Source organism: Buteo buteo, chromosome 26, assembly GCF_964188355.1.
Source record: "Buteo buteo chromosome 26, bButBut1.hap1.1, whole genome shotgun sequence".
Classification (NCBI taxonomy): domain Eukaryota; kingdom Metazoa; phylum Chordata; class Aves; order Accipitriformes; family Accipitridae; genus Buteo; species Buteo buteo.
Window position 1 is genome coordinate 14,238,400 of NC_134196.1, and position 13,215 is coordinate 14,251,614.

A 13,215-nucleotide genomic window follows, 5' to 3' on the forward strand; every position below is an offset into this window, starting at 1 on the left:
TACTGCTGGTCCAGAGTCAGGGCAGGCTCATCTGAGGTGATACTAATTTAACCAGGATGTATTTCTTCATCACACCAAGACTGAAGGTCTTGAGAAGAGAAGGACCAATTGAATTTGAGGGACAACAGTCCTGTTCCTGGTCAGTTTATGAGACTGTGATGACGTCAGTGCTTCTTGGTCAAGGGTTGAGGCAAAACTCTTATAGCCACCCAGTTTGGGGAAAATGGGTGAGCATCTTTTCAAAGCTCTTTTTATTCCATTGGAAAATACTGGTTCATTAAAACTGAAAATTTCCTGAAATGAAAGTTTCTTTCATCAAAACTTTATTTTAAGGAAACTTAATAATTAGGATTGAGTGTTCCAGCAAACTTGAAATGTTTGACTTTGACTCTTTGGGAACAGACCATTTTGATTTGTTATTTCAAAACTTTCTTTGCATGTTCTTGTACACTTCATATATTAAGAACATAAACAGAAACAAAACATTAAAATTTTACTGAAACGGAGCATTTTTTTTCAGCCTAAACCAACTCTATTTTTACAATTAAAACATATACACTTTACTAAAAATTTTGATTTATAAATGATGTTTCTTTTTTGAATGGAGGAAATAAATATTGTAGCATTCCCATCTGAGTGGTAAGCTCCTGTACATTCAGCTTTATTTACTTCTACTACTGTGCTGTATTTTTATGGGAGGTCCTATGTAACAAATAAGGCAGTGGGCCAAATTCTGTTTGGATTTGTAGCAATAGCTACTTCAGTGGAAATTTTCACATTAGCAAGCCCATGTTGTCTGGTGCATAGCCACATGGCTCACATAGTGCTGCTGAACAAGACCCAAATATAGAGTCATATGATACCAGCAGTTTCTAGACGGATTCGGTGGGATTCAGAAGGTTTCAGTGGGGAGTTCTAGTTAAATTTGATAACATGATATAGCTGTCATCGATTGTACAACTTTCCTTTTCATGTTTCAAATGTACTTATAGGAACTTTACTTAGAGCAGGAAAATGTGTGGTACTCATGTCCGAGTGCTGGCTCTGTTCCATATTAAATAATCTGCTAAAGTCGTTATGGTCTTTGATGCTGAATATTATATGAAACCTTTTGCAGGGAAAGTATTTTTTAAGAAAAATTATCTAAAACATATAAAAAATATCTCTCTTAATTTTGAACAGTTAGGAATAGTCCCAGTCTTCATGGGAAGCTCATAACAACATTTCAGGGCCATTTATGACTTCAGTATTAATGACATACAGGAAGACAATTCTAAATCTGACTAGTCTCTGGCCCTCAGTGATCACTCTTTCCTACCAGTCGTCTCAGTCCTCAATCCTTACACCTGATTAGTCTCTTAATTACCTGTCTCCAACACTTAATAAAGAGAAATTCTGTGTAAGAATCATCACGGACAAGGTTAGGAATAGAGTGACTGATGCATAGTGGAATGGTACCTCAACGGTCAACGAAACAGGAGCCCAACTAGTGATTAAGGAATGTGTCTGGACCTGAGATTCATCTGCCCTGACTTCAACACCTTAAAGCAAGTCACCCAAGTCTAACTTTCACATGTACATGGCTGAGTATGGTTGTTTCCTGAAAAATGTAATGGAAAGAATAACTATAGGCATTTTATAGAAGGAATATTCTAAAGATTGGAGATGGCCAGATACTGTTGCAATAGAAACAGCAGAAAGACTTTATTTAGAACTTTTCCTGAGAGTTTTACCATAAAGAATATGTCTCTAGATGTGTGTCCTGAATATTTCTAGAAACAACATTTATACAAACATCCCTTATCAAATCTCATGTGTTTCCATTATACAAGAAACAATGTGCTTTACAGCCATGTTATATACATACAATAGCAATTTATATTCCTCCCTCATCTGACAGAATTTCTGTGTGCTTCCCAACCACATGTATAAATCATCAAGGAAATTCAGAGTCCTCTGAGGTAGAAACATCAGGGATCTGGTGCATAACTGAAGATTTAACTGCCCTTATGAAGTTTCCTGGATATGAATCAATATTCTATGCTCCAGCAATTCATGTTTCTTTCACTTTGCCAAACAAATGATTTCAGAATTTTGGCCAGCATCTGGTGCAATTTGGATGCTGAACGTTAATCTAAAATTTCTGATCTTCCTAAATGTTCTTTGTTTTCTCCTGCAGGTGTGTGGCTCCGTTATATTGGGAGTCTCTGTATGGATACGTGTTAGCAAAGATGTTCAGCAGGTAAATGTATGCAGTCATACCAGAACCATGTAAAATGTGGAAGCTACTGCATATACTTTCATTTCCCATTTTCATTTCCACAAATTTGTTATGTTTTTGTTGAGGTGGTTTTTGTTGGTAAAGATTAATGCATTTTATGATGTTTAAGATTAAACAAGATGGTGCAGGTAGTCAGATAAAGTGATTGAGGTAAACACAGACATGTGACTACAAGAACTGTCTTCTAGTGTTATTAATGTAGGTTCTTGCAGATGCACACTGATTTCTGTTGGGCAACACGTCTCTCTCTCTCCTCTAATGAAAACGAATGATGCTGTTGTTATTGATTTCAGTGTTAGAATAATGAGGGGCCATGTGGCTCCTAGACTTTTCGATGTCTTTCCCTATTAGAATAGTATAGTCATATATATTCCTACAGTTACTTCCATATGTTTGTAGGGAATATTTTTACCTTTCTCACTGTCTGCAATAACACAATTTTTATTTCCCCAGTAACTGCCACTTTGAAAGGGAGGAAGGATTTTTCCTTTCTATTTTCAGTGGCTCCTTAAAAACACCTTATCTTTTTCCCCTCATATTTATATAGAAAGAGTTTTAGAGATCCCAAAATCTTTACTTTTAGGATTAAAATGTCCTAACAGCCCTCCTGGAGTGGGGAGGAAAGTCCCTGAGTTCCCTTCCCAGATTTTATCTGGGTTATTAAATTACTTCAGACTTTATACCTTTCCTTTCCTGCAAAGCTAGGGGAAATAGAATGTTGAGGAACCCTTGGTCTTGCAGACATGCAGCAGAGGCTGGACCTGTTGGTGCAAAGGCCCTTTGGCCCCGTGGGCAGTGCCAACCTTTTGCCAAGCACGCTCCCAGTGGCACTGGTCTCTGACTCGCAGCATGCTTTCAGCCGCCCTTGAGTGAAGCTGGTTTCACAGCTCGTAGATGCTTCTCTGAAAGGCTCCGTGCAATCTTTCTATGTTGGTGCTTTGTTATACTAACAGGAAGAACAATCTGACTCTAAGGTTTAAGCAGTGTATTTCTTCTTGTGAGTTTGGGTCATGGAAATGTAAATGAGTTTGAAAATTTAATTTGCATCTTCTATTTCCAAAAAGGCTTTCTGGCAATGGAAGTGAAAAAATGGCCAGGTATGACACAGAAGTATTTTTTTCAGCTTTCAGACTGAGCCTTTGGTATAGATTAAGTTGCAAAGCTTCAGATCACTCCTCTGCTGAAGTCTGTCAGTCAATAACAATAATTTTTAAGTCAGTATTTCCCACCTGGGAATGAAAAGTTGGTGGAGATAAGATGATAGCTTTCCTGCCATTTGGCTGATGACGCTGTTGCCCTTAGCCAGTCCCAGATGTCCCACGTCTGGCAGAGGACGGATGCAACAGAACTCAGTTCATGATGACGTCGTGCCATGGGGTAAATTACATCACGGTGGAGAGCTCTGCCGTTCTCTGCTGTGGAAGAGAAAGAATGACAACTTTCACTCCTCAACCAACATTTTACAAGAAGCTAAAATTGCCATACTTGCTAGTTGAGCATCTGCTGTGTGATGGCTCAGGTGGTACAGCGGAGCTTGGAAAACCACAACCACTATTATCCTTTCTTATTTTTTGAGAAATTTCCTATTCAGAAAAGTGTGTCCCAAATTGGTTTCCTGAAGTGACACTGAGTACTCCCCCAAAACTGTGAATTAAGAGTAGGGACCAAAACTGAAAGCATTTTCTCACATTTTTGCCTCTAGGCAGGCAAAGTTCCCATTCAAAACCAATGTATATTTTGCCTGAGTAATAATTGAACAGACCATAAGGATTTGGCTGTAGATGAATAGAGCTTTCTAAGAATAAATAACAGGAGGTTCAGTCCAACTTGGAAGGGGAAAGAACAACACATTCTTCAAATTATACTTGTCTATATACCTTTGCAATTTCCATCAGAAGATAAATGTGACAACTTCCAGACATTTTTGCTAATCTTGGCACCAGCCACACTGGAAAATATTCTTTGAACATTTTTCTCTATTTTGGCCTTTGGCCTTAGTCAGTCCTGTGGGAACTGAATAATTTTATATTTAATAATATTGAGGTATATGAATTGTTTAGTTGAATGTCCCACACATCAAAATACAGTCCTCATCTCGGAGGGTAATATTAGAGATCATGCCTAAAAAAAAGCAAGCTGCTTTGGAAAATATGTCTAACTATTTCTTTAGTATATCCAGCATTGCTCTGAGAAGTGTTCTCTCAGGAACAGCCACAGAGTATGTTCCTGGCCTTCTAATGACAAACAGAGGTTTTGTTTCTTTAACATTTGGTTAATGTAGGAGACATTTTGAGATAATCAATTTTGCTACTTCCAGTAAAAAGCAAAGATTCATCGACTGAAAACTAACTGAAAGGCACTTTAAAGACAAGAGATCTTTATTTACTCTGTAAAATTGACTTTCATCTTGTGCAGAGACAAAGACTGTGAAAAGCCAGGTTCCACCGAGCTCCCCAACAAAACGTTTAAGAAGGGGGCATTAGAGGTTTGTTTATTTATGGGTCAGAATTTCTCCATGGTTGCTAATCAGTATATTTTTGAGTTATGAAGTAATTCTCTTGTTTGGGGGGATACAGATGTTTTTAGGAGGAGCTTCTTGTAGCTGAAAGATTTTTTTCCCCTCTCTTTTCAGGAGTTGAATATAGACAGCAGCCTGTTTGCAGGGGTCGATCTGCTGATAGCCGTGGGCTCCATCATTATGGTCCTCGGGTTTCTGGGGTGCTGTGGTGCCATAAAGGAGAGCCGGTGCATGCTGCTGTTGGTAGGAAAGAAAAATATTTGGCTACCTCTAACAGGCCACAGCTACGTTTGATGGATAAGGTCCTTGCAAGTAGCATCAAATGCAGATGGGGGTCTGGTTTTTTAACCAAATGCTTGATTATGATCATGTGTTTTCATTGCTTACCTTGTGCTTGAGCCCCTTCTGAATTCTAGTGCAGAAAAAATGATGGGTGGTCTCATCAACAGAAAGACAGGGTCCAGAGAGCCCCGAGCATGTCACGACCTTTTTTCCCATCCAACCATCACCAAAGTTGCCTCCACCAGTCCTCCCCCACTACCTATCCCATTTAATTTCATAAATTCCCAGTTGCTCCCTTTGCTGGTCCTCCTCGAATGTCCTCCCTGCCCTCCTGCCCAACACCTCTCACCTACACGCTGCCCATCGTGGCACTACTCCGGTGTGCACCTTGTTTTCTTCACCAGCCGAGCACACTCTGTCTCGAGCATCCCCTTTTCTCATCGCCGGAGAAGGAATAACTGGAGCGGCTCTGACTGGAACTTCAGTTCATTCTACCTACATGGTTTTTCAAGCACATGAAAGCTTGACATTCACTTAGAAGAAATCATATGGTCTTGGTCAAAACTACTATAGTTTTCTCCCCCTTCTGTTTTCTTCCTAGTTTTTTATTGGACTGCTTCTGATCCTGATCCTTCAAGTCACAGGAGGTATTTTAGGAGCAGTGTACAGATCTCAGGTACAGTATTATTCTGCATTTTCATTGATGTCTTCCGAGAGTTTTGTTTCTACCCTGAAAACTAATAAAATATTTGGACTTGCAGATTGAAGCATCCCTTAACAAGACTCTCCTGGCAAGTGTGAATTCATTGCAAAGCTCTACAGAAGAATCTAAAGTGTTTCAAGAGAATTTCCAGAAGTTTGAGAGAATGGTAATTAAAATGTAACAAAGGATAGGGGTTGTTGTTATCTGTTCCATCTCTAGCATTTGTCTGTGTTTCATTTTATGGCTTACTCTGTCATAGATTTGAATTTCATTCCACGGGGATGGGGAAGTGTCTGACTTAAATGCAAATTAAACCACTAAACAAGGGGCTTCTGCTCTCTCGATATGACCTGGGCTTTCTGCGGTCATTTCTTTGTGCAATAGTGTTCGTAAGAGCAATGGAGCAAGGACACAGAACGTGCAAGTGAGACTGACAGTTAGCTAAGCTCTTTCATGAAAAGGCTGCCTGCTCCTTTGTTACAGCTTTCCCTTCCGAAGGGACATTGCTCCTTCACTCTCTCCCGGCTAAGAACTCTCCAGTACTCCTAAGGCAAGATTAGGCACTCCGGGAGTGTATTTCGCTTGCAATAGCCTATTCCTATGACGACATTAAATGCCATACTTTACTGTGTAAGAAGGGGGAGGAAAATATGATAAAAGGGAGGTTTGTTTTGACTGTGCTTATACCTGCCCTGGCTTCTCCCACCTGCAGGACCCCCGAAGGTGGACACTTGGTGCCAGCTTGCTCCTGGGTATCACCCAGAGAACGCCCTTGAATCTCCCTGATATCATTGATGCTGTAGACCCCTGCCCCTCCCACTAGTACCTGCGGGTGCCTGCTGGTTTGGGGTTTTTTTAGGCCCTAACACGTGATGACTTTGATGGGTAGGCTTAAAGAATTCCTATATTTTTAAGGGCTGCTGGCGTGAAAGAAAAGGAAGCAAGGAACTATATTTGGGTGGCTTGTATTACTTCCACTTCTCCTTCCCCATTCTACCTCCAGCCCTGTCCTCTGCTTCTGAGCCAGCTTATTTCTTCTGATATAATAAGCAGCTCCCTGGAGAGATGATTGAGGGGTGAGCAAAATGAAAAATCCCATAATTACTGTATTAATTTTTAAATAGACCAGCATTGCTTTATTACGTCCCACGGCCTTTGCTTTTATACAAAATTATGTGAACATTTCCAGCTGCTTTTTAAAACAGGGAGGACCTCAAACCCAAGTCTGCACCCCTGAGCTTTAGTGGCTTGAATAAAGTGGAACATGAAGTGAAACTGCACCTGGTTTAGGTTTCACAAACCCCAAATGGAGCCCTGGCCTCCTCAGTCCATTTCTAATTTAAAGGGCTAACCATCATTCAAGGTGGTTATTTTTCTAGATTTCAGAGTTTTACATGCCTGAATTTTACGTTTTCAGCCTGGCTTTTCAAGATGTGAAATGTGGATGTTACTGGAGCTTTTACTTACCTTCTGCAAGTATAACCTGCAGGAAGAAGACTTGATTCTCAAAAAATACTATACCCAGCATTGCTCCATGTTGCAGTTCCATTCTGGCACCAACAATTAGCACTTTTATAGTATATTAATGTTTTTTGAGTCCTGTGTACTGAAAATCTGGTCTTTTTTTTTTTTTTTTTTTAAACTTGTGCGCTTAAATTCTTATAACTGGTATGGAAATGTAAAGGTTGTTTGAGACATACAAATTTGTGACAACTTCCACATGGGAAAAGATGAAAGGAAATTTCTCCTCCGTTGTTTCTCTCAGCTCCCTTGCTTACTCCCCTCGAAGTGCAAATCACCACTTTTTTCCTCATGTCCCCATTTCTTCCTTTCTTGCAGAATGAGTGCTGTGGCTTGCTGAATGGACCTGCAGACTGGGGAAAAAATTTTAATGCTGTTTTTGGTGGCAATAAAGTCTGTGCATGTGAACTAGAGGACCGACCAACAGACCTCTGCACCACCTTTCAAGGCAGATACGTTTATAAAACGGTAAGAAAAACACAATGTTCCACTCGTCTTTCCAAAAAGAGGTTTTAACCCATGGTTGTCTTTGGTGACTGGCACAGTCAGAAGTTCTGTATCTTTCCAAAAAGGCAAAGTTTTGCCTTCACTTCATTAGCCAGTATTGCCCCCGTGCAATCTGGGATGAAATTACTGTGCATACACGAAATATGCTGCTGCTGCCTCTTCCTGGGATGCCTCTATTTTAGCTGTGCAGTGTAGTACCCTTAGGACCTCGGCAGTCTGCATGGTTACTATGGGTGAAAACTATTACGGCTTTGGGGTCAGGGTATGCCTCGGGGTCAGGGCAGCACGTCAGCTACCCTTTGGCTCTCACTCCTCCCTCAGAAGGTTATGTTCCCATCCAGGCTCATTTTGGTGGTAGACACGTTGACTGAGAGGTTTTCAAATGGCTAAGGGATATTGAAAACCAAACACATTAAATGCAAGACCTTTGGGGTTTTATAGTCCTTTAATAAAAAACCCCACACTCATTTTTGCAGGATCTGCGGGAAGGAAACCTTACATATTGTAGGCTTCATGGCAGCATACTCGAAGTGTAATTTCCTACAACTACAGCCTTTTGAAAAGCTTGTGGCAGCTAATATAATAATAAGGCAAAAATGTCTGGTGACAGGCAATAAGAAAGCATACTCAGAAATTGGTAGGTGGGCAGCAGAGATCTCAATTAATTAATTTCAAGATTTGTCTGTCTCCTTATATGGAAATTTGGGCTCCATGCATACAAAGAAAAATACGAAGGAAAAAAGAAGTGGAAAACTAGCACAAAATAGCTTCATTTTTAGAATGCTGGTGGTACAAAATTTGCCAATCTGCACCTAGCACAAAGCAGATTTTAGCAAATGTCCATTCTGCTTGTATACTTTTCTAAATGCACAGCTCCGTAGCCAGGTCCTGCCCGAACACTAATTTCCTCCCTGTGTAGTCCCACAGAAGCAAATACTGTTTTAAAGCAAGGGAACAGTCTGGTTAAGTAGAGGATGCCAGAACCCAATCTGGAAATAAAATGTATACAAAGAGGCTGTTTTGGCTACATTTTAATGTCTTTTTGGCCTCAGGCAAACCCTCAAAGGACACATGAGAAGCCATCAGTGAAATTACTGCAGGTGCAAGATATCGCTCACATGAACACACGGATTTCATGGTGATGTTAGATGCTAGTAAAGACATTCAACTCTTGTGATCCAGGCAAAAAGATTTGAAATTCAGTGCAGTTCTGAGTCAGCCTAAAGGAGAGGTTTTTTAGAAGGAGAAGACCCATGTGTTTATTGTGAGGGAGGAAATATGGTGAAAGCATATAACTATATTTGGGGGGAAGGCAGTTGTACTGTTGGAACAGTACTGTAGTTTTGATGGATTTAAGCCTTACTTGGCTTTCCCTACAGTTTGCAAAAGGAGTATTGTCAATGCCTGGAGAAGATGTAGTCATTATAAGAACAGATGTATGCATTTATTAAAAAGGAGAGTAGCTCTGCATCGAACTTCAGATATGATCACTCTCTTCCTCCCAGCCCCAGCCCAAGACCACCAAACATTTGTCGAAATTAATTTTTAAGCTAGGTTTTATATGCAAATATTTTTAGTTGAGCCCAATTCTAATAATAAGCTTTGAAGTTTCAAATCCAAAGATCAGGTTAGCGGGAAACTGAAGTTCTCTTTCAGATCTGGTCATTGCTCCGTTGGTTCTTTCCTAGCAGCAAATGATTATCAAGTGAATAAGCTTCTTTTGAATAAGAATAAAAGCTTCTTTTCTTGTCAACTGAAAATCATACAAACATAAGGCATTACAGCCATATGTCTTCATTTAAAATTGTACCCTTTTATGGTTAGCTACTAAATTCATCTTCGTATTTGGGAAGGCAAAGACTAGATAACTTTCTCAGAGCACAAGGTATGTATAGCTGTGTTCATTGTGTTTGTTAGCAACAAGCCAGAGTAAATTCAAACAGTCTTTCTTTAACACAGAGAGAAAGAGAAAGAGAGAGAGAAGTTATTTTAGAGGATGCATTCCTAATAACCTTAGGATAATATTGCTTACATATAATTAATCATTTTTTTCTTAATTTTCAGCCTTGTGGAGAGGTGATTGTCAAATACCTTAAAGACCATCTGCTCATAATTATGGGCATCGCCTTTGGACTGGCCGTTATTGAGGTACCAGTATACACCATTAAAATATTTAGTAGCTGACAAGCAATGTGTTCTACTTAGAAATACACTGGGAACGGGATTAGAACACCTGGCTTGCTCAATTAATAGACAAGGGAAAACCACCTCTCACCTTAGCTATAATCTTACTGTTATTTCATATAAACAGTATGCGGCTGCCGAGCTGTGAACTTGGGGTGGGATCAGACCACCCTGCTGCCTGTATAAGTGTATCACATGGGACTTTTTCTGCAAAGATTTGACAGTCCTGGGGCCAGGCTGTGCCTTGACAGCGAGCCCCGTGGACAGGGGGGTGTGTGGATACCCAGCCCCAGGAAGGCAGGAGGCAGAAAAGCCAGTCTTTTCCTCCTCTTTCCCTTCTTTGCTTGAGGAAAGAGTAATCTCACAAGAAAACTTAGCCCCTAAACTGCATATTCTTATCACGGAGAAATTATGGTGCAAAATTATTATTCTGAGGCACAATTTAGCTGTCAAGATGGTGCGTGAATGTGCCTGAGTGCACACCTGTGCTGCTCCATATATTCCTGTGTGTAAAAAAAGCAGAGTATGTGAGCTCTTTATTTTAATTGCTTCATCATACACTGAAGAATAACATGCAAAATTTTCTCCGAAGAGAGGAGGAAAAACAGTGAGGTTATCCAGTCAGCTACTTGACGAATGATAGGTTTTGATTAGGAGAAAATGACAAAGAAACAGGGGATTTCATCATGTTGCTTTCTTCGGTCATTTTCTTTCTTTTCACTATTCCTCTGTGGTTTCCCTCCTCCCCCACCCCCCGCCAGTGGATGTTTGAGGGAAAAGCAGAAATGACGAAGATTGCTGTGCAGAGTTCAGTCTGTTATTCCAAGTGAAAACTTCTTAACATCATTGGCAGAGGATTGCTCCTCGTGGTAGAAGAGTGGGCAAAAGCCCCAACTCAAAAATACATTTCCAGGAAAATAATAGTAAGCGGGGAAGAGTTACGCAGCTGCAGCACTGGGAGAGGACAGGCCAGTAACTTCTTATTTGGCACAGGCTTCATGTTATTTAAGGTGCTATATGTGGGGGGTCAGGTCTCTTGCCTACATGTAGACTTTGAGGGAAAAAAATAGGTGAAATACACCAATATTAAAAGGCCTTTAAAAATATAACAGAAGTATAAAATTGCATCTGTATCCTGAAGGTAAGTTACAAGTCACTTTGCTCTAGTTACTGCAGTTACATGTAGCCTTTAGTCCATGGGCTATCATTCTTCCCTGTTCTCCAGTTGGCATTTTCTGTGGCGGCTGCCTCTCCCAATCATAAAAGGATTTGAAAACAACATGAATAAACAATATGAGCCTCAGCTGGTACAAATTGTCAGCTGGCAATTTACACTTGATAAACATTTAGCCTTTCCAAAGATACTAACGTATTATGAATTCTCAAGTAATTGCAAATCAAAGGCTTAACCATGTCTGTGCTCTGGAAAACCCCAGATAAAAAGCAGTGGACAAGGAAAAGTGCTGCTCTGTAGCGTTCCCCCCTCTGCCTGCTCCATTACGCCACTTGTGGGCTGTTAATGGTTTCAGCTCACCCAATTAGTGGAAATGATACTGAGAAGAAGGGCCCAGGTTCACTTGGGCACAAGTGAAAATGAGAGCATGGTATGTCAGGGAAGCTCTGTCAGCTTATTCCAGCTGCGAGTCCATCCCCTCATCTGTACCCCTGTGTTCCTATGTTCTCTGCTATCTCTTCCTTAAATAAATGAAGCATCCTGGTGTTCATGGCTTCATAACTGTCAATTGGATACCTTCCACTTTTGTGAAACACCTTCACAGGCTGTTTAATTTTAAATCCAGAAGGAAGCTTTCTGATCTCGCCAGCTGTCTGTCACAAGCTGTGGAATTTCACCCAGTAATTCCCACTACAGAAGGTGACCTTACTGAATTTTATATTTCAAGCAACAGCTTCTTTAGTCGACTCAGTCTTTCTATCCCAAATCTATTATCAATGAATATAAAATATTTGTTGCATGATCATTTGCCACGCAAAACAGTGTGTATAGATGTATGCCTGTATACATATACATGTATGCCTTTACACATATATTTACATAAAAAAGAGTGACAGTAGAAAAGAAAAGAGATTTCAAAGGGAAACAATCCTTAGAATATGCAATGAAATCAAGGAAGTTCCTCCAATTTTCTTAGAAAATAAAAGATTGAATTTTTGTCTGAATTTCTGAACTTCTCAGTATTTGCTGCTCCATTGCAGCTAACAACTGCATTTTAAACCCCCAGAGTTACAGGGTTCCCCATCCAACAGAGGCTATCCATCTTTTAAACAAATGAAAGTTTTCTGTCATGTCTGCAGTCTTACCTGTGGTACATACTGATTTCATTAAAATGGCTGTATTCTAGAGTCATGTTCTTTAAGAATTACATTGGAAAAGATCTTCTGCATAGCAGATTTAGCCTGCATGTAAATCCAAGACATTTGCAAACAAAATGTTCCCACTGTGTATCGGTTGTATCCTGGGATTTCCAGAACTGCCAAGTAATACCAGAAATGTCTTTGTTTTCCAGATTCTCGGTTTGGGGTTTTCTATGAGCCTCTACTGCCAGATCCAGAGAAAATGAAACTGTAAAAGTGTCAGAACGATGTCACCAGCCAAATCAAAACCTTTGTAGATAGAAGGATATTTGGCTTGGCACATTCAGATATATATATGCATGTCCCAGGCAGCTGTTCTGATGAAAACGGCAGCCCTTGTGCACACGGATGCTTCACAATTTGCAAAGTGACCTCCTCATACTTCATAAGATTTAATGATGTGAATGTGAATTTTTATTTGTAATAAATGTCTTTGTTTATGTTTCCGAGGAGTTTATTTTCTCTGAAGACAGCATTTAAGTCATGTTGAGATTCCGAGTTCACCACGCGGTGTGTCCACGCGGGTGTTTCACCACCCGGAGCAGTCACCCTAAACAGCTGCAAACCATCTTGCCGTGGCTGACGGGTCCGGGGAAGGCAGCTTGGCTTGTGGGGCAGGGTGTTTTCATTACGGGTGTCGCAGGTCAGTTTGACACCCGATATGGTATATATGGTCAGGGTTTTACTTGTGAGAAGCGCGGGGACTAGCTTTCCTCCAAATAGGAAAGCCGCATTTCCCTTCGGGGGCGTTTAAATCTATCTCCCGGCGGATGAGATGGCCGCTCTCGGGCCCAAAGGATGCTCAGATTGCACGCGAGAGTTGGAGTTCGTGGCAAGTGTTTTGCA

At 40.5% G+C, this 13,215-nt stretch overlaps 1 protein-coding gene across 1 annotated transcript in view; it reads left to right on the plus strand.

The window, feature by feature from the left end:
- The window catches only part of TSPAN8 (tetraspanin 8), a 30,487-nt gene extending 17,744 nt beyond the window's left edge, over positions 1-12,743 (plus strand). Inside the window, exons 4-10 of the mRNA XM_075058008.1 lie at positions 2,180-2,242; positions 4,914-5,042; positions 5,683-5,757; positions 5,843-5,950; positions 7,624-7,773; positions 9,877-9,960; positions 12,522-12,743. Of these exons, the coding sequence (XP_074914109.1) occupies positions 2,180-2,242; positions 4,914-5,042; positions 5,683-5,757; positions 5,843-5,950; positions 7,624-7,773; positions 9,877-9,960; positions 12,522-12,575 (663 nt within the window). The 3' untranslated portion in view covers positions 12,576-12,743. The remainder of the gene's footprint in view (positions 1-2,179; positions 2,243-4,913; positions 5,043-5,682; positions 5,758-5,842; positions 5,951-7,623; positions 7,774-9,876; positions 9,961-12,521) is intronic.
- The last annotated feature ends 472 nt before the right edge of the window (positions 12,744-13,215 follow it).